We start from the raw sequence: 22,121 nt of genomic DNA, 5'->3' as shown, positions 1-22,121 counted from the left end.
TGAAAAATAGCAGATATACAAGCTCACAGCGCGGCACCGAGTGCCGCGCTGTGAGCTTGTAGATCTGCGAACGCTGTGAAAAATAGCTGCTGACGCTGTGATCCTAGACATAAGCCCTTAACATTCTCTCTCATTCTCAACTCTCTCTCTCTCTCTCTCTCTCTCTCTCTCTCTCTCTCCCCCCCCCCCCCACCCTACCACCCTGCCCTACAGTAAACAATCAGGTATAATACCTGTTAGGTATAATACCTGTTAGGTATAGGCACTAATACCTGTTAGGTATAGGCACTAATACCTGTTAAGTTGGTTAGCTGCTCTAGGCCAAATGTAAACATTAGTCACTTTAGTCTAGAATAGAGCCAAGTTGCACTTGTGGGCTCAGGGCAATGTAAAAATGTTTGAAAGCTATCTTTATTCAAATTCTATATTTAAACTGAACTGCTTGTGGCCTAGGGGAGAGGAAGTGTCATCACAACATCTGCCCTGGTGTTGAGCAGAAATAGTCAGAAACTATACAGATTACAGATGTTAAAGGCAAGGATGTTAAAAGCATTTTGAATGTAGGTGGGGAATGGAGGGGTTGACAAAATAGCCTGATCCAAATGTAATGTATAGTGACTGGTGTAAATTAGTAGCCTAAATGAGAACTTGTTCCGCACTTCACTGAGCACGTTTTGACACTTTTTATGTAGTTTGTTTTAAGAACATGATAATTGGTAATACAGTGTAGAAGAAGTAGAATAGCGTGCTCATCCAAAATCATTGACTACAAACGGACAAGAAAACTGCTCACTTAATTAAGTTCCTATAAACTATATTGCTGCCACCTTTCAACCAACAAAGTCTTCATTTGAAGCTATAAAGTTTATGGCTGGTACAGTGTAGAGTAGACCTTGCACAAAAAAGAAAGGTACGCGATACTGATTACGACTGAGGTCAATCCGAACCCAGGACCTCCGAAGTCAAACTTTGTCGCAAAAGCATTCCGACAAGTGTCAAATGATTAAATTCACATCATCTGATTATGGAGTACAGTACACAACTAGCTGAGACTTTTTGATTCTTTGATTGAGAGTTGTCCTCACAGTCATATTTGTCTGTTTCAATGGTTTCGACAGTGTATAATGGGGCAGGCTCAGCTATGAATACCTTCCCATGTCCTGTCCTGTCTGTTTAGTCAGTTCCCTTGACTTAATGATTAAATATTATCATTGGCCAACTATTCCCCTGCATCCTCATGATAACGCTGACACAGGACCTGTCTGTGTTTACATAGGGCTGGTCTATGATGTATGTTTGTATTTAACGCCACACCCTGAATCAGCTGTTTGCGTAGTTTTTCTTATGTGACGTTGTCACGTTGATTCTGAAGAAAACACACAGTAGTAGAATGACCATGACCTGACCAGTGAGCGACTAGCTGCCATAGTTTCCACTATTGGTCACTGGTAGTTGGTTTCCGATGTTTATTTGAGGAGCAGGTGCACTGATGATTAGCAAGGATAAAACTGACACCACAGCTATACGAAAATTGATCTTTTTTCTGCGATTGGGGCCACACGCAAACGGAGATTTCACCCGCTAAACAGGATCTTTTTGTAAACGGATAAATAAGTGAAGATTTATCAAAATATCCGCTTCAGTGGATCTGTGTGGACTCGACTGGAAAAACGGAGCCGATGACGCTGAGTGCGTGCGTGAGTGCATAGCTCCATGCGTGTGTGTGTGAGAGAGAGAGTCACAACACGTGCACACACACACTTACACTGACACACACACACCCACAACCAAGCATGCACGCATGCATGTGCTTCTATGGTATTACAAATCGCTAAGCCGCCACAGCGGCAACTACTGGCCTTGCATGCTTGTTGGAGCTGATCATGTGGATCTAGATATTTTCGCTGACTCGTATAGACCTGGACGCGATAATGGAGTCCGTAGGATACGGGGTTGAATAAATTAGAATCCGGGGCTTGTGATTGGCTGGAGCGGAGGTCGGGAGCGCTCCGCTGTGTTCACATGGACAGTTCATAGTCTGCATTCAGCACAAAGCTGCTAGGAGCGTCACAGAAAAAGTGAAACCAAGAGCCAAGAGAAGGATTTATTACTTGTCCCGTTCAACAGGACAAGCCTTAATGTCAAGCCCTGAGTCAGTATTGTGCATATTGAGCAGGATGCCAAATACAGGGAGAGGTGTTCATTTGAGCTGTCCTCACTTTTCTAAAATGTAATCAGTTCCTTTCAGTTCAGCTCCCTGCTGAACAAAAGCCCCAACCAACCTGTATTGTAGGAGTGACTAAAGCAGCGACAGAGACCATCTCTCCTCCCGCGTGCAATCCCGGCCATTTGTGTTAATTGGAGCACCCAGCCAAGTCACATGCACCGTGGATGAATCAATCCCCTAATCTCCACAGGGTGGTCATTCACTTTTCTCCTGTGGCACCGAGATGGCCCAACAGAAGATTTTAAGGTTTAGAATCAGGGAAATCTCGCTTTTGCGAACGCCCATCATTTCGACCGGAGGGTTAGCGACTCACTCCACGGAGGTTAAGGTTAGGGTGAGGGTTAGAGTCGGGTGTCGAAAAGATGAGATGTAGTAACAGCGACACGCTCCCTTAGAATCAGTCACAGTGACATGGCATATGTGTTTGTGTGTGTGCGGCTGCCTGTGCACATTTGAGTATCCCTGTGTACTGTACTGTATCTGCTCTATGTTATTACAGGCAGTTGTTCCTGCTTCCTTCCTAATAGCTTAGATCAGATCGGTCAATTTATAGTAGGTTTGTGTGCGTCTGCTCTTATAAAGAGACCACAACCACTAAGTGGCCTTTGATCTAATCTTAGACATGCTCCCCTCTTATCTCCTCACTCTTATTCATGGGAGCTAGCCCCCTGAGTGTGGCATAAGGGACGGACTATCTAATTAGAGAAAGGCTTTTGCATCCCGAGGCCTCCTTTTTGTAGTAGTGGCTGTGTTTTTCGATACTGTCCTCTGGAGATTCTAATCGGGCCTGCTTCTTGTCACTCCATAGACATGCATGTTAGACAGCCCAGTCTGTAGCTGGGAGCCACCAAGGTCTGCTTTTCAATGGAGATCTTTAAAGGACTAAACTTACTAGCAGTGGTTTTCAAGCTTGTTGTGCCCAAGGCACGTCAATGGGCAAGTCAAAATCTCAAAGCACACCTGTATTCGTAGCTAAATAGCTGACCTACACCTGTACTGTGTCAACGTGAGCTTTTGACTTGCCCATTGGGCACACAAAGTTTGAAACTACTGGATTAGTATATACAGAAACGCTAGTTCCGAACCACAGTTTTAAGGATCAGATCTTTTGAATATAGTCAGTCGGGGTATGTCTAAAACGGGGTACGTCTAAAACAGTTAATTTTCAGGAAAGGGTCAGAAGGTGGAAATATGTAGGCCTGTCACAATTATTACATAATCGTCTAATCACAATTATTTTGCATAATCGTCACAATCGCTTCCATGTTGAAAAAATTAAGGAAAACTAAAGCTTCCAACGTGTCACAAGCTTACAATGCGTCACTTTGACACATTGTAGGCTTGTAGATCGGCTATTTCCGCTATTTTCAAAAACTAAATTAAAGGAGCTATAGTCAACTTTTTCTTGAAAAACAGCCGCTAAAATAAAAATAATGTTTCGAAAATATTTTATAAAAAAGATTAACCTTCATATATGTGTTTCTATTCAAAAATGACTACAAAAAGTATAAAATAATGGTAAAATAATCATTTTGGTCATTGTCGGGCCGACTTTGTTTACATCGGATGTAAACATTGTAAAATGTCATCAATCTACCCTGTGCAGTTTGTGATTATGAAGCCTAAACAGAAATTAAGTTTGTAACAGAAATTAAGTTTGTATTCAAATGTTCCAGTCTTCAATGCCAAAAACACAATTAAATAGTTAATAATAATCGCAATTATTTGTGTGACAATTAATGGTTAATTATTTTAAAATTTTCATTGTGACAGCTCTAGACATATGGGGATCAAAGGCTTCTGCTCTGCAGGTTGTTTTATCTGCTGGTTGGTGTCGCGGGAGGTCGGGTGCACGGCAAAGTAAATGTTTCGGTCTGTCACCACGGCAACCAGGAGAAACATTTAGTGCAAGTGATTAATCTACAAAGGAACAGCTGATGCATGTCTGTAATTTCCCATAGACTGAAGGGTAAACATGCACTGTGTGTGTGTGTGTGTGTGTGTGTGTGTGTGTGTGCGTGTGCGTGTGCGTGTGTGTGTTGGCATATATGTGTGTACATGGGTATGTGTTTGTGTGATTGTGTGCCTATATACACATAGTATAGGCAGCTTGTATTTTGTGCATAAGTTGTATTTTGTGCACAAGTGTTTTCTTCATATATACAGTACAGTTAAAGGAGCTATAGTCAACTTTTTCATTGTAGGGCCGACACTTTGTTTACATCCTAGTCTATAGACTAGAATGTAAACAAAGTGTCGGTCTGACAATGGCCAAAATGATTATTTTATCATTATTTTTACGCTTTTTGTGGTCGTTTTTTAATAGAAACACATGTATGAAGCTTATTTTTTTATAAAATATTTTCGAAACATTATTTTTATTTTAGCATCCGTTTTTCAAGAAAAAGTTGACTATAGCTCCTTTAATACAGAAGGTCATCTGATACAAGCATTTGGCATAAACACTATATCATCAGGTATACCATTACCTGGCCATGTATAGGAGGAGCATTGGGGTGCAACTCAAACTAATTGAATTAATCAAATAATCGTTTTTACAACACCATTATTAAGTGTAAAATAGGGCTTCAGTGGTTAATTGATTAATTGATATACCGGTAATATCTTTCTATTTGTTATATATATATAAAATGTTCTTCTCGATTATTTGATTCATCAAATGAGTAAGCGAAGGAATAATCACTAAGACAATAGTTGATCATTGCAGCCCTGGAGGAGATGGCTGGAGGGGAGGGGAGGGGGGGGGGGGGTACTACCAGAGCAGAGGCTGTGCACATCAACAGGCACGTGTCGGCAAAACCCAGCTCCACAGGAAATGAAAAGTGGTGTGGTTATGACATGAGCCTTCTAATCCCCCTGTCAGCTGCCAGCTGCTGCTGCACTGAGTTGATGTTGCAGTGCTGTTTGGAAAATCGGCATCAGTACAGTTGTTTGCAGTGGTGGAAAAAGTACTCAAATGTTTTACTTAAGTAAAAGTATCAATACTACAATATAGTAGGGCATTCACCAAATATTTGAATATTTGAATAGCAAAGTCACTATTCGACGTTGTTCACCGAAGTTTCACTTATTGTCTCCACCAGCCGAAGGCTGAGGGAGAGTATGTTTTTCTTTTATTGTTTTCTCTTTAAAAATATATAGTTTATAAAGCTTGGCTTGATAGGAAGTCATAAGAATGAGCTGTCAATGGCCCTGGTGGATGAATTTGTTAATGCTCTATACCAGGGGTTCTCAGACCTTTTTAGGCCGTGACCCCCAAAATAAACATATTTGAACTGGGGACCCCCAGCCTGACAAGCACTTGGAATTGTAGGTATTACATTTAATGGGACTCGGTTCCGCAGATAAATATTGTGAAAATAGCAGATATACATGCTCACAAAGCCTCTAGTTGCGAGGCGTTGTGAGCATGTAGATCGGCTATTTTCACAATGTTCGCTATTTTCACAATTTTCACAATGTTCGCTATTTTCACAACGTATTCAAATACGTTGAGATAGAATAGTTCGAATACTAAAAATCACTATTCGTGAATGCCCTACAATATAGAAATACTCTGTTGCAAGTAAAAGTCTAGAATTCAGAATGTAATTGAGTAAAAGTACAAAAGTATTGGTATTAAAAGTTTTTTATTTTTTATTTATACAAATCTTTAGAAAATATCAGATCTACAAGCTCACAATGCGTCACATCTGTGAGCTTGTAGTTCGGCTATTTTCAAATGGACGAAATGTATAGGACTGAAGTGTGGGTCCTAATCAAAATCTACAAAGTAACTAGTAGCTAAAAGTTTTCAAATAATTGTAGTCGAGTAAAAGTACAATATTTGCCTGTGAGATGTAGTGGAGTAGAGTACTGTAGTATTTACTGTATTCACTCAAGTACAGTAGTTGAGTAAATGTATGTACCGTAGTTACTTTACACCACTGGTGTTGACTTGAGATGGGACGATATGAACATTTCATATCACGATTATTGTGACAAAAGAAATCGCGATTTACGATATTATCGCGATAATCAAAATCCATTATCCTGGGGCTGAGCATTTGCCAAAAAATAGCTGATCTACAAGCTCACAACGCGTCGCAACGCGACGCGTTGTGAGCTTGTAGATCTGCTATTTTGAGACATTTGATAGAGAGTGAAAAAAAGACTGCATCATATATGTATATTATAAAAGATTATTATTATATTATATTATATTATTAAAGATTATTATTAAAAAGATTATTATTATTATAAGTACCTTTTACCAATTATAGAGGGTTTAAGTGGTACCGGATATGCAGCTCGGCAAATAAAAGGTGAATTTATCCCAGTGCATGACGGAGGACGATATCACGATAAATTAAATCTCCACGATACGATTATCGTGAGTGTTTTTTATCACGATAAACGATAATATCGCGTATCGTCCCATCCCTAGTGTTGACCTCCTGTTGCGTGTGGTCTCATTTCTCCCTCATCCTGCCCTCATTTGGCCACAGTCAGCGCTGCTCCTCCTCACTACCAGTAGTTGAGAATAGGGCTGCAACTCTGAATTGCTCTGATTGGCTATTTCAGATATTTTATATAATACAATTATTTCGTTAAAATCAATCATTTTTGTTTGATTAACTCAGGGTTCCCACGGTCATGAAATTCCTGGAAATATTTTGAAATTAGAAAAAAGAAATTCCGGTACTGGAAAAGTTTTGGAATTTATCAAGGGTCCTGGAAGGTCCTGGAAAAAATAGCTATGCATTGTCTTTGGTTATTGATTTTGTTAATACCGGTACCTCTGAAATGACAAATTAAACATGGGCCAAATTGTCAAATATTAGAGTCAGAAATTGTGAAAATAGCCAATCTACATGCTCACAACGCCTCGCAACGCGAAGCGTTGTGAGCATGTGCTATTTTCACAATAGAACAGTGTTATACAAAATTCCTCAACTCTTAGTGCTCGTCAGGGTGCCGAGTCCCCAGTTAAAATATGATTATTTCGGGGGTCACGGCCTGAAAAGGTTGAGAACCACTGGCATACACTACCTGTCTTTAGGCATTGCGCATAGGGGTAAGCGACCTGTTATTGAGCTGAATTATTGTTATGTAGTCCTGGAAATTGGGTGAAATATTCTGGAAAGGTTTTGGAAAAGTTTTGGAAATTAATTGGTAAAAATGTGTGGGAACCCTGTTCTGGGTGGGGGGGGGGGGGGGGGTTACATGAAACACTGTTTGATTCTTGTGTATATTATGTTCAATACAAAGTTACGCCCTCCACATTGTTCAGATGCAAATGACATCTCAGTGATACCTCGGTTTGAAACATATGCTGCAGATCATGCGAGGATTCTGAATAGGTTCTCAGTTGGCCCATGAGAGGCAGATGGACGGATTTGAAGCATCGCCACTGTATAGCCCGGTCAAATGGGTCTGAATGGCCTAATCTTCTGCCATCCACAGACAGTAGTCCCAGCCATCACTCAGTTTACAATTACAATTCACTATGTAGACACTCTAGTGACTTACAAGGGCGAGATCGGAATTAGCAGAGTAAGCATGAATGAACTCTAGTCAACAAACTACAATGTAAATAGGGGAAAGTCCTGTTCTGGCGAAGCCCGAACTGGCGAAGTGGGGATTTGTCTCCTACCGTAGCGATCTGGCGAATCGATTGTCCACGACACTGCAAGCGGCGCGAAGGCCAGCGGACCTTGGTCCTGCTCTTCGCCCCCGAGCGCCGCAGGCCGCGAGTTACGAAGCCGTGGTGAATGCAATCGTTATATTTATGCCCAGGCCGTAAGGCCTGGGCAAGCGCACGATAAACGCCCTGTCCAGAAGACGTTCGCCAGATCGCTACGGTATCGGACATTTCCCCACTTCGCCAGTTCGGGCTTCGCCTAAAAGGTACGTGCCCGTAAATAGTCGCCTGTTTGAGAACCATTAAGTAGAGTGCGCATTGTGAGCTTAGAGATCGGCTAATATTGAACATTGTGCAATAGTGCTTAAGTGGTAGGTAAGTAAAATAGAGTTTGTGTTTGTTTTTTTATCTGTTAAAAAGTTAGTTTAGTTATTTTATTTATCAGTTTTCAATTTTCTTTTTTTATGGAATATCGGTCAAATCATTCTCTGTTGGTCCGTGTTTCGACCCAAACATCTGGCGATCGATCGATCAGGTTTTAGTTAGGTGCATCTGATAGAAGCATACACTGTTTATGCTATGAGCAGCTTGCTGTAGTTTTTTTCAATTTTATGAAACAGTTGGCTAGAAGGAGGTGAATCGTCACCGTTGACATTAATCTAACCTCAACTTCTACTGTGACGATATAAATGGTGACAGAGAGACCTTTTCTACAATAGTAACAGGTCAGAACAGAAGCCCCCCTGCACCTGCCTGCATCAGCAGCTGCTGTAATCGCTCTGATGTTGCAGGGGTTGGGGGTGGGGTGGAGGTAGGTGCAGAGGGTGGGGTGGGGTCGATGGGGGTTGGGATTCTGACATGGCCAGATAGTCTGACCACACTCTTGAGTTAGACTCTGGGCGATATCGGCAAAATCAAAGCAATATTCTTTTTTTGCTAGATATCAATATTGCAACGTTAATGTTGTCTTTATTTTCAAAAAATAAAGAGCTTGTAGATCTGCTATTTTTTCTTCTCTTCTATTCTATTCTTTTACATTTTAAAAGTATAAAGGGTTTCAGTGATTTTAATACGAGGAAAATACAATACTTATGCCATATCACATCAAAGATCCCTAGCAGACTAGTCTCTATCTAGGCTATCTAGTCTAATATCAGGATATCGATAATATCCATATTATATTATTATATTATTATTGGCTACCTACAGTAGGACACTGGTTCTCAAACTTCGTTAATAGAGCATCAAAATCAGTTTAACCACTTTAACCCTATTTTATACCCCAAAATAGCCAATCTACAATATTTTCGAAAAGTCTCGAAGAATTGTAAAAATATGGGGGTCCCTGGCGTGACAGTGTTTTGAGAACCAGATGAGGCTTGCAGAGCCTACGGCTGCAGTAGTGTGTCTGCTGTGCGGGGCTGGCTTTCCTCACAGATTATCAGGGTCAGTTTGCTGGCCTGGGTTAAAGTGCTCTGTGCTCTGGATGACGTGGTGCTGGTTGGGGGAAGGGAACCATAACAGAGTGGAGACTTATCTGCTCTCACACTATACTCTCTCTAGTGGTCCTGATATCACTGAAGAAGATGGGTGGAACATCTGCTGAATAGATCAGACTTTGTCTTTTACCCATTTGGAGAGCAATGATTTTCCTTTACGTGCAACAAAGTATATATTAGGGTTTACCTGTTTAAGAAGACTTTATAATCAACATGAAGTGCACAGGGTCTGTCTTCAGTTCTGCATTGTTATGTCTCCCTAATAGGGATGGGATGGGATGGGATGATGTCGTAATCGTTATTATTGTTTATCGTGATAAAAAACACTCACAATAATCGTATCGTGGAGATTGAAATTCATCGTGAACTTGGATCAATTCACCGAGCTGCATATTCGGTAACATTTAAATCCTCTATAATTGGTAAACGGACCTGGAAATAACATACTTGATACAGTCTTTTTTTTTCACTCTCTACCTGTAACTCTCTTTTCGGCAAAGGTTCCGCCCCAGGATAATGGATGTTGGGGGTGATATTTTGATTATCGCGATAATATCGTAAATCACAATTTCTTTGGACACAATAATTGTGATTTGTGACATGAAATCTTCATATCGTACCATCCCCACTCCCTAATATAGTTACAGTGTGAACTGGGCTTCTGCCCACTGTGTTTAAAGAATTGTTGTCAATCTTAATATTTGATCTCTGCTTGTTTGTGTTTCATGAGCCACCTCACATCGTACAATATTTATCTTTAAGATTGTGTAGCCTAGTAAACTAGACTTGTCTGGTTTACGACACTGCAGAGTATGTGCCTCAGCACATCGTTTGGGAACCACTGAATTTCTGTACTTTCTGTCAGTGGTAGAAAAAGTGCTTTTTTACTCAAGTAAAAGTATCAACTGCAATACAGAAATACTCTGTTAGGGTGCCCTCACACCAAAATACCTATGAGAGTGGAATCCGATGCATTTCAATGATAAGGGAGCATTTTTTGCAGAAATCCTCTGCTGGCATGAAACCGCTTCACTCTCATTGAAATGCATTGGCGGAACGCGGATTCCACTCTCATAGGTATTTTGGTGTGAGGGCACCCTTACAAGTCAAAGTCCGGAATTCAAGATTTACTACTCAAGTAAAAGTATGAAAGTAATGGCATCAAAATATATTTAAAGTACGAAAAGTAAATGTACAAAATGTTTGAAAGTAGCAGATCTACAAGCTCAACGTGTTGCGTTGCGTTGTGAGCTTGTATAAAATATAAAATGGGAATAAAATAGGGCTAAAGTCGATTAATGTATGTTTTATGATATGATCATTTATATCTGCAAAGTAACTAGTAACTAGAGTTTTCAAATAAATGTAGTAGAGTAAAAGTACAATATTTGGATCCGAGAATGCAGTGCAGTAGAAGTAAAAGTATTGGAAATTGGAAATACTCAAGTAAAGTACAAATCCCATTTAAGTACAGTACTTAAGTATCTACTTAGGTACTTTAGTAAAGTACCTAAGTAGATATGTAAAGTTTACACCACTGCTTTCTGTGAATGTTGCTGTGCTGTTACCAACTTCATAAATAAAGATGCTAGCATTAACGACTTGTGATTTTTGTCGACTCGACTCAGTAAAAAGTTGAGTTGAAGTCGACTTTATCGTTTGATGACGTCATCACATCACACACGACCAGATGATGCTTGTAGATCTGCTATTTTTGGCGAGAGACACCGTCGTATGACAAAGTATAAATCAGGCTAACTTAATGTGAAACATTGTTTTCTCACTCAACTGTAAACAAACCAACATAAAGTTTTAAGTGTATAGAGGGTATCTGCACATTTCTAAAGTGCCAATTTAAGGACTTTTTAATAACAAATTGTTTAATGGCAAATTAAACATTGTCCAAATTGACAAATATATAGAGGCAGATGCGAGGCGTAACTTCGACTTTCTCTGGTGGGAGTCGACTTGTGTAATGAAGTCTACTGAGTCGACTTGTCGACTTTTTCGTTAATGTCCTAAAAGATGCTCCCACTTTCCCCTCTGTTACAGATAAGTTCAACACCTATGTGACACTGAAGGTTCAGAATGTCAAAAGCACAACGATCACTGTCCGGGGGGACCAGCCATGTTGGGAACAGGACTTCATGTTGTAAGTGTTTGCATTCATTTTTCATTGTGATGACATGATGCTGTGCAATGTTTCATTGTGATCCAGGCAGGGTCTTCAACCAGGGGTTTGTGATCCATTAGATCACCCCCAGGGGGATCCCCAAATTATTTTGGGGGGTGCCCAGATTAACTTAATGTGCAACGTTGTTTTCTCACTCAACAGTAAACAAACCAACGTAAAGTTTAAGTGCATAGAAGAGGGTATAATATGCACTTTTCTAAAGTGACAATTTAAGGACTTTTTAATACCTCTAAAATGACAAATTAAACATTGGCCAAATTGTAAAATATTAGAGGCAGAAATTGTGAAAATAGCCGATCTACATCAGCGTTGTGAGCATGTAGATCGGTCAATAGAACCGTGTTATACAACATGTAATGCCTCAACTCTGTCCCCAGGCCCCGGTCCCCAGTTCAAATATGATTATGTTGGTGGTCACTGCCTGAAAAGGTTGAGAACCACTGCATTAGAGGTCCATGGAGCTATTGCCAAGGGGGTCCCTGAAAATAGAACATTTTGTGTTCATTTAAATAATTTCTACATTTCTGGCAGGCTGTGATTGGGGAATAAATAAACAAATAAATTCACATTACATTCTATGATCTGCCAGATTGTTTGTAAGAGATCTATCCAGCTGTTCCCGCAAGACTTTACTGTATGTAGCATTACTCTGCGGGACACTTCCAGTTAACAGCAGACATACAAGCTCACGTCGCGTCGCAGATGCAATCGTTGTAAGCTTGTAGATCACACTCGGCTGCGACGCCGGAAATGCCGCTCGCCTTCTGCGCAATGCACGATGGGATGTTGGAAAGTTGTGGATACATTTTAGAAATAGGCCATGCAGTTGCTCAGTCTTGATTAATGTCATATCTACTGCTAGTTCAAAGACAAACATTATGTCAATTTGATTTCTTTGCCTTTGTTTGGATGAGTATTTCATGTTGTAAATCAATGTTTTGCATACATGTAAATATTAATTAATGCACCCCAAGTAGAAAATCTGTATTTTTTCATTTATTGAAAAAACTGGTCAGCTAAAGCAGCTTTATATTCTATACATCAGTGTGTCCATATTTGGGCAAAATCAGGAGATTTTTTTATTAAAAATGTTAACAGTAGATTGCTTTGTGCCAGGGCAAGGATCCTATTTCTTTTCAGGATTCTAATCCTATATGCCTTTCAAGGATCCTATTTCTTCTGGATTGACAGGCTGACACTAGATAAGATTGTTGAGATTGTTATCTTTGCAAGTGCCAGGACTTGATGGTAAATGCAACCACATTGCAGTGCCTTATTCCTACTGTAAGAAAGGCTTCACACTGACTTGGTAATATGTAGATAGAGATCCAGTTTCCCTGGATTTGTTGGAATGTTGTATCTCTGGTTGTCTTGGCAGGTGATAGAGTGATGATGGAGGTTTGAACAAAGAGTCTTATCAAACTCGAGGAATGATTCCAGAGTGAGCTCATAGTTTGGTATGCTTGATGAGTTTGTACAGCATTTTAGTGGTGTCTGTAGGCATGTAATATTGTGTTTACAGAACTTATAAAACCAACCAAATCAATCAAAATCATAGAGAAATGTTCCTTAGTTTTTGTCATAAAAGCACACATAAAAGGTGACTGAGCACTTGTCAACGAAAGTATTGTCAACATAAAATGAAAATCCTCTCTCAATATTACTGGAATCGTGTAATTTGTAAGCAGTCATAGAGATACTGTAAGCCTACCATTGTTGTTATTGGCCTTTTTAGATTGTCATCATCAACCACATTTAGACCTGTTCTTAGAAATAATGAAGATTAACTGGAGCCGTCTGCCAGCACAAAAACATAGCCTGTACAATTGAACAAAATAAAAATGCCCATGGACGGATTACTGAGTCGAATAAATAACCTTAAAATAAAAAAGAAATGTGCCTGTAGTCATGGTATGATGGGCCACCAGTGCTAATGTGATTAACATAAAAATGTAATTGAATTGTTGAATTCTGATATTTATCAAGCCTAAATCTCAAATATATCAGACTAAAGGAAATGCATGCTGTGTATTCAATTCAGTCTGACCAGAACAAATTAAAACTACAGTAAAAGATGAAAAGATAAAACAAATTAAGAGAGGGGATATTAACAGCAGAGTTGTGGATTTCCCACTACCCCTCCAGCAAATCAGTCGTTACATATGAATTAATACTTTCAAGGAAGGAAAGTTGTCCTTTTTGTCACTGTTTGCCATTTTAATTTCCTCATTTCACCTCTATGGTGAAAGGTATCTATGGTGACAAATGAGTGTCCATGTGCTGTTGCATGTGTGTGGCTGTTTGTCTTTTGTAAACTCTCTCATTGTGACAGTGTTTGTTTTTCCAGACCTTCATCATTCTGTCCAGGCATTAATGATGCCCCGGCTTTGTGTAATTCAACAATAGACATCATTCGGCAATGTGATGCTGGCCAATTTTCATGTTCAGCCGAAAATACAGGTGCCAGCTTTCCCCATGTATGGCCTACTTGTGCCCCAGCAGAGCGCGCAAGTACTGCGTTCGGTGCTGTCTGTGTGTATGTGGATGGGCAAGTTGGCACTCTCCCGAGGTGCCAACTTGCGACTTGTTATTTATCGCACTTGTTGGTGGTGACGTCACAAAGTATGTTGGTCCCTCACTGGCTGTTGATGGTGACGTCACCAAGAATGCTGGTCCCTGATTGGCTACGGGCGTAAACACAAACAGATACGCCACCGATCGCAGTACTTGAGAACTCTAACTCTACGGGCATGGCAGGGCCGTACATCAGGATTTTTTCGGGCTCCTCGGCCATAGCAGCAAATTAGTTAATGGGAAAATGTTAACACAAAAACAAAATCACCAAACCCATACACCATCTAAAATGATCTTTTTCTCAATGTATTGTGTCAGTTTGAATGTGTCTGCCAGTGACAGTTGTTCATTTATGCTTTCATTGTTTGTGTTTATTTATTTATTTATTTAAACATGAATTTGAACTAAACACCATTTCTGACGTATTACGGGTGAAATGGCCCTTATACTGTATATAGTATGCATTGTAATCTTTAAATCGTCATGAGGTTCAATGAACTCTGATAAGTTGGTGAAATGCTTTGGCCTGTGCCTTTTTTGTGTGGTTTAGAGGGCCTTTATCTATGCACCTGGACTCTCTAACACCATGGTTACCCAGCCTCCCTTACTCCTGCTGTTCTCTTTGATTACCCCTTTCTGTCATCCTTCTTTTGTTTGTGCTGCAGTGAGTTGTAAACTGCCACTGATGAGGTTATGCAAATGCCGTTGTCAATGGTTGCTTTCAGAGAGAATTAACATGCCATTTTAGAGCCGTCAACCTTGTCTGAATGCTTTTCAATGTTTTGATTGATTGAATACTTTCTTAGTCGGAAATGTAAACGGCACAAGGTGCAGTCAGACATTTAAGGCTAAAAGGATAACACAAAAGAGTCCCGGGGATTTGTTACCATTGTGGTTCTATGTATACAATTCATCAACATAACAAACATTTTCAGAAATGGGTGGATCGAAAGAAGAAGATTTTCAATGCAATAGAATCTTTTTTAAATAAACTTTTCCTGGAAATATTACCATTCTCCATCTATGCATAATGCATATTATATCTTTAAGGGGAATTCATTGAGGCTGTTATAGCAAGAACACCAGGGAAGGGATGCACAAATGCCCACATTGCTATTATGACGTTTATGTACTGGTTACCACCAAGGAATGCATAATAAATGAAATGAGCAATATATAAAATACTAGTCCTGTGCCCGGGGGTGTGCACAGTATATGAGGGATTGAATGTCCCTGAGGAGTCCGTGTTCTGGCCAGTCTGTGATGTCATCTCCAAATTTGGGCACTGTAGTGATGTCAGTCAATGATGTCAGTCATCTCCAAATTTGGTCACTTGTTTCATCATGTCAGACAGACATTATTATGTGGTAATTGTATCAGCATGCGGCTGTTACCATGGTGGCGACACTGTAATATCAGTCAGCATGCAGACTGATTCACCCGTTTATGCCAATATATGGTGTTCCGTGATGTCTGTCTGTGATGTCATGTCAGGCATTGTTACGGGCATTGATTACTCACCCCATGCAGACATGGATATGGTCATGGAATTTTTTTTAGTTTTTGTCGCATTCCTAAGCCAATCATTTGAGGAGACTCTTTGTGTCTCCATAGGGAACCACTGCTGGTCATCCCCATGGGGTGATTAATCAAAAGAAAAAAGGTTTTTAGGTGAACTACTCCTTTAATGCCAAGCAATATAAACATCATGGTCACCTTTTCTAGATCACATTTCATGTAATAATTATTTCATTAAAAGTTCAAGACAGGACTGTTTGACCCAACCAAAAAAGTGTTTGTTAACTTGGCGTGGAATTGTTTCAGAACTAGGGCTGTACATGACCAACAACCACAACACCCAAATCACACATGGTTATGGAGGCTGCAATTAATATTTATTTATGATTGGGTGCATCTGGTATGTCCATCACTCCCTCTTCCGTGTTTGACACGAAGGCGCAGTGGAAATGTCCATTCTGTACATCTCAATGGGTGTGTCTTGAGTATGAACAACATTTACTGAAATCCAAATGCTCTCATTTGACTCTCTCCTCAGTGAGATCAGCCGTCTGGATCTGGGCCTCATTGTGGAGGTATGGAACAAAGGCCTCATCTGGGACACCATGGTGGGAACTACCTGGATCCCCCTGCAGAGCATCCGCCAGTCAGAGGAGGTAGAGAAACACTGTGACCTACCCTATGTGCACCTATACACTGTAATGGCAGCCACCTTGCCAGGGCTGCATATCAGAGGAGCGACTATTAATCCATTAAGACCTGAAAAAATGTCTTCTAAATCCTAATGGTTTTCTGAAAAAAACATCTCAAAATATTTTGCTCCAGGGACCCCCCAGAAGCAAAGATTTTAGTTAAAAATGTAAAATAATATACCGGTATGTATTTGCACAAATGTTTTTTTTTTACACATTTAAAAAAACATAGCTAATCTTCAAGCTCACAATGCAGAGCAAAGCGACACGATGTGAGAACTTCTTCTTAAACATTTGTTTTCTAATTGATGGAATTTGTTAGCGTTTTCTTTTATCTATTTATGAAATTAATCATTGCATTTTTTTTCTTGAACATCTTAGCTTTTTGGGGAATGTTTTTGGAAAATGTTTTGAAACAATATTAATTAATTAAAAACAAATGTACGAAACAAAAAAATTAAAGGACCCATAAAAATGTGTCCATGATAATGATAATGATAATGAATACCTATATACTATCCCGCGGGGGAAATTCAGATATCGCAGCCCAACCCAGCTGCTTTTTTTATCAGCTTTGACCCAGCTGAACTCAACCCAGTGATGCCCACAAGGAGCGCAAGGGGGAAGGGGAGCAGTGGTAGCTGGAGTGGGGAATCGTACCTGCGACCTCTGGGGCCTCTGGAGTCCTAGGTGTGGACACTAACCACTCAGCCACCAACCCAGTGTTTGGGAACCACTTAAATAGGCCATGCAATTGCTCTTGATTCATTTCACATCTTCAACTGCTAGTTGGAAATATTATTAATATTTGGTACTTCAATACAATAGCCGGTTTCTGTCCATCTCAAGTGGTGTTGTAGACTCTACGCCTAATCCACACCTACTTCAGAGCACTGCATGCTGCCGCTCTGTCTTGCCGCAAAGTGTAAGTGGCAAAGTTCTCAACTTTGCTGGCCCACTTTTGGCTTGCTCCTGCCATGATGGGGAAAGTGGTGCTTCTCTCCCTCAGACAATCCATTGAACCTTACTCCTGCTGTTGTGAATTCAGTGTAAGTGACCAGTGTATCTGAAAAGGTCGCGGGGACCAGAGTTTGAATCCGTCATGTCTCGCATCTATCCCCTCTCTCTGCCCTTGGTTCCCTGTCTCACTACACTCCAAAATGAGCTGATGAATGCATCGAACACAATGAATTACTTATGACTCTGTTTTTTTTTTGTACAGGAGGGTTCAGGAGAGTGGACCTTCCTTGACGCAGAGGTCCTGATGAAGGCAGACGAGATCTATGGAACCAAGAACCCAACGCCTCATCGCGTCCTGCTGGACACTCGCTTTGAACTGCCTTTTGGTGAGCTAACCCATTTAGGCCTGAACACGTTATGACGCAATATTTTATGCTTTAAATATAAAAAAAATAGCAGATATACAAGCTCACAGCGCGGCACCGAGTGCCGCGCTGCAAGCTTGTAGATCTGCTATTTTTGAAAAATCGTGAAAATGAGAATTTTGACCCCATTCTATTTGTGTCTTTTGAATCCTTCTAAGATTTTTGGAAAAAACCTATGTTTCTATGTCAGCAATCTGGCCAGCCATCGTCAAAGAAAAGGTCCTTTTCCCTTAACTGGAGCTCAGTTAGTCTGTTCTTGAGAGACTACTATGTCAGTGGTACTCAAACCTTTTCATGTGAAGGACCCCCAAAATGATATTTATTTGGCCACGGACCCGCATCTCAAAATATTTAGTTCCAGGGACCACCCAGAAGCAAAATTTGTGTTAGAAACGTTCGCTTTGAAAACACATATATTCAAAGATTTGCACAAATTTTCACGACTCTTTTCAAAAATAGCAGATCTACAAGCTCGCAGCGCGGCACCGAGTGCCGCGCTGTGAGCTTGTATATCTGCTATTTTTCAAATGTTAAAGCATTCAATATGCCCAGTAAAATGGGTTAAACATAGGGGTTCCCAAACTCATTACAGTAAGGAAATAGCCAGCACACAACGAATGTCCTGATCACATAGTCTTTTATTTACCTCTCACGGACAGAGACAACGGACACGTTTCAACCTAATCTAACCTATCCTTCCTCAGTGTTGGACCCCAAATAACCTCTGGCTGCGGACCCCTTATTGCTAAAGCTTGTAGATCATCAGCTATTTTTACTATTTTCCAAAAGTTTGGAATATGTTTGAAAATGTTTGACTAATGATATGAACCAGAAATTTTCATAATGGAGTTTGGGTTTACAAGCTGTAAATCTCCCTACTACATCAATTAGTTGGGGACTCAAATTCCAGATGAGCTCTGGGAAAACAGTCTTGAAGAAGTTAATGCTTGCTCTATCAACTCCAGACACTGCCTCATTCAGTTTTGAGTCATACATAGACTCCATTATTCCAAATCAAAACTACATAGATATAGATCTAGATCTAGATATTTCTTCGCACTGTGACAAATCTAATGCAATAGAGGCATTTCTTCTTCACAGCTTCGCCCTTTGCCCTCAGATACTGAGTTATTGGATTAAGATTTTTGATACATATATTTTGAGTATTCCTTTTTGATCCCGATCATGTACTAATTATCCTGGGAATGTCAGATTCCATTTCTATTTTGACAGCGACAACTTCTTTCATATGGTCTGATTATAGCAAAATGTATCACGGACAGGACACCATTGGTGTGGTCGACTGTCCTTCATCATTTTCAGTGTTGTTTTTATTTTTATTTTATGTTATGTAATGTCACTGAACAGTATGGGTGGGAGGGATAGGGATTAAGGGTTTTCTTTTTCTGATTTGATTTAAGAAAAGAAGTAACTGGACAAATTTTAAAAGTGTAAAATTAGAATTGAATCAAACAGAGCCTCCCAGCCAGAGAAGAATGGCATTGAAAAAGGTTTGCATATATTGTGCAAAATATGAAATAATGTTTTGCTATATGGGATGTCACCCAAAACCCTGTGATCGGCGGCTTCAAAGTTAAACCAGGTCATCGTTCCATTGAGTGGGAGAGTTTGTTTGAGTTGTTTGAGGGCAGTGTCTTTGAAGGTGGCAGGAGGCTGTATCTGTCACCAGTCCCATTCACTAAAGTGGTGTGTTGGTGCAGCTTTGAAGCCCTGGCCTTTGTATGCCTGGCCTTTAATGTTATGTCTCTGCAGGATGGCATAGCACAGGATCCGTCGAGAAGTAGGAATAGGAAATATATTACACTATAATGACTATATAGACCAGGGGTTTTCAAAGTGGGTGACGGGGCACGCTGGGGTGCCGTGATGGCAGTCCAGGGGTGCCGCAAGATAATTTGGTAATATTATATTAATACTTAGTATGATTTTAAACTTGAAGTACAACGTTATTTTCAGTCAGTTCTAACCAAAATCGCTATTATCTCAATGTTTTCCTCACAACATAATCACTAAAATATGCTATAAATATAAGGTGCTGGGAGAGAAAATTATGAATATTGTCACTGTCAGGCAAAAACCTTGTATCTCCAAGTTTCAAATGTTTATGTATTTTGGTAAAATAAAAGCCCTACTTCATCATACAAAAGTGTCACACAAGTACTGAAAATAGCAGATCTACAAGCACTTGTGTGCTTGTAGATCGGCTATTTTCGCTATTTTAAATAATTTTTAAAATAATAACACAAAAAGAGAAGGTTTTGGACATACAAGGTTTCCACGACGATATAATGTAGGGGTGCCTCGGGTGAAAAAAATATTGATGGGGTGCCCTGAGAGAAAAAGGTTTGGGAAACCCTGATATAGACAGTATACTGTATATGGATACTTACATATTTTGTTAATACTACCTTTCCTTAAAACATTTTACCTAAACTGGCTACTATATAGACATGTGATTTGCTGATAAATAGTAAATAGTCCCTATGTTGGTTTTTGAACAGTGCAGTGTGTATGTGTTTAACTATCTGTGTGCATCTCTTTCTAACAGACATTCCAGACGATGAGGCTCAGTACTGGACAGGAAAGCTGGAGCGCATAAACACTATGAGAATCCATGATGAGGTACAGGCCTGGTGGGATAACGCCACAAAATAGTTTCTCTACATACTATTATTATTATTATTTTCCCTTTAAACACACATTGCATCACATTCTTGCTGTCATGAAACATTTAGCCAAACTAACTGGTCAGACAGGCTGCAAATGTAAATCGGCCTAATTCTAACATACAGTATGAACACTGTCAAATCATTTAGATGTTAGTGATGTAGCTGGGTTCAGTAATCAGTATACTGTTTTTATGCAGTTACTTTACATTTGGTAAAGTAATTGCATAACATACTGGCAAAGTAAAGCTTCTAGTGAGTTACAAATCAATATTTGATTTTCTTGTTGTATTCCATCTTGATTTCACAGGATAATAACTTCCCATAACACATATGGATGGTGGTTGTTGTTGTTGTCGTTTTTTAAAAATCTCTCCTTTCTAGTTCCCTCTTGAGGACGAGGTTCAGAATCACCCCCTGCCCTTTGCTGCTTCCCAGTGCTGTAAGTTATCCTGCTGTTTACGTTTCGGCCTCTAGATGGGGCCATTTCTCAATGTTCATTTAGGCCTTCCAGGATTTTACATTACACCCCCCTTGCGTTATGGTCCCTGCTTCCTCACAAAGTAAAAACTGAATATCCTGAATCAGAGTTGACATCAAGCAAGCCTATAATAGAGAATCTATAATATAGATTTGTTCTAATTACTTTCCCTGTAGACCCTTACCGAAACTTTAAACAGAGAGGCTTCAGTTTATCTGCATGTTTAAGTCTGTTTTCTCTCTTGTGACGCTTTGTTGTCCACTCTGAGAAATGTTTAGTTTGCTCCTTCACCTTTCCATTATGTACATTATAGAGACACTCTTAGTCTGTTTTATTTCACACTTTCCCTACGTCCTTTAACTGCACCTCTTACCTGTCGCCTCTACACTTTCACCAGGCAACTATTTCGGATGGGCTGACTCTCAGCGTATGTAGAACACACATTAATGTGATTGTATACTCTCCCATAGCTTTCCCATGGCCAGTCCTCCTGAGTGCCCGATGCATGTCCTTATGCCCCCGCGTCCCCTTTGTATTATGATATATTCAGGGCAGAATTTACGCTTTTATTCATGTATCATTTACAACTCTCTGTTGCTCTCCATTAAAGTTGCCCACCCCTTCCACCCCTACTGTACTTCTCTCCTCTCACCCTCCCCATGCTATGTTCCTTATTATTTTTCTGCTGTTGATGTCACCTCATCTTGTGCTACACAAATCATATCCAACCGTGCTACACAGATCATGTCCAACCAACATAACAGACTGCAGTGGTGTAAATAACTAAGTACATTTACTTAAGAAATGTACTTAAGTACAATTTTGAGGTATTTGTACTTTACTTGAGTATTCTACTTGGATCCAAATATTGTACTTTTTACTCCACTACATTTATTTGAAAACTTTAGTTACTAGTTACTTTGCAGATATAAATTATTATAAAACACTTTGGCTGACAGGGTCATATACTGGCCACAGGACATCCACGATCCACATGGAAGCCACCCCGTTAATAGGTCCTGTCTTGCAGGGACGTGCAGAGAATGTTTAGAGATGCTGGGGCTGAAATTTCTAAAAGTGCCTTTTGGTGAAAATATCGAAAATAGCAGACCACCAAGCTCACAACGCGTCACGCTGCGACACGTTGTGAGCTTGGAGGTCGGCTATTTTCGGTGCTTCATACCACACTGAACTAAGCATTATCAAGTCAATACTGGAGA

The 22,121-nt window shown here is 40.0% G+C and overlaps 1 protein-coding gene across 1 annotated transcript in view; it reads left to right on the top strand.

Moving 5' to 3' along the window:
* Nucleotides 1-22,121, top strand: part of LOC308300091 (protein unc-13 homolog B-like) — a 107,431-nt gene that overhangs the window by 14,563 nt on the left and 70,747 nt on the right. Inside the window, exons 3-7 of the mRNA XM_080743862.1 lie at nucleotides 11,423-11,522; nucleotides 16,195-16,312; nucleotides 17,571-17,694; nucleotides 20,303-20,376; nucleotides 20,805-20,862. Coding sequence (XP_080599988.1) covers nucleotides 11,423-11,522; nucleotides 16,195-16,312; nucleotides 17,571-17,694; nucleotides 20,303-20,376; nucleotides 20,805-20,862 — 474 coding nt within the window. The remainder of the gene's footprint in view (nucleotides 1-11,422; nucleotides 11,523-16,194; nucleotides 16,313-17,570; nucleotides 17,695-20,302; nucleotides 20,377-20,804; nucleotides 20,863-22,121) is intronic.

Source organism: Nannobrachium achirus (assembly GCF_963921795.1).
Source record: "Nannobrachium achirus genome assembly, chromosome: 15".
Lineage (NCBI taxonomy): Eukaryota > Metazoa > Chordata > Actinopteri > Myctophiformes > Myctophidae > Nannobrachium > Nannobrachium achirus.
This window is presented reverse-complemented; position numbering and strand designations above follow the sequence as displayed.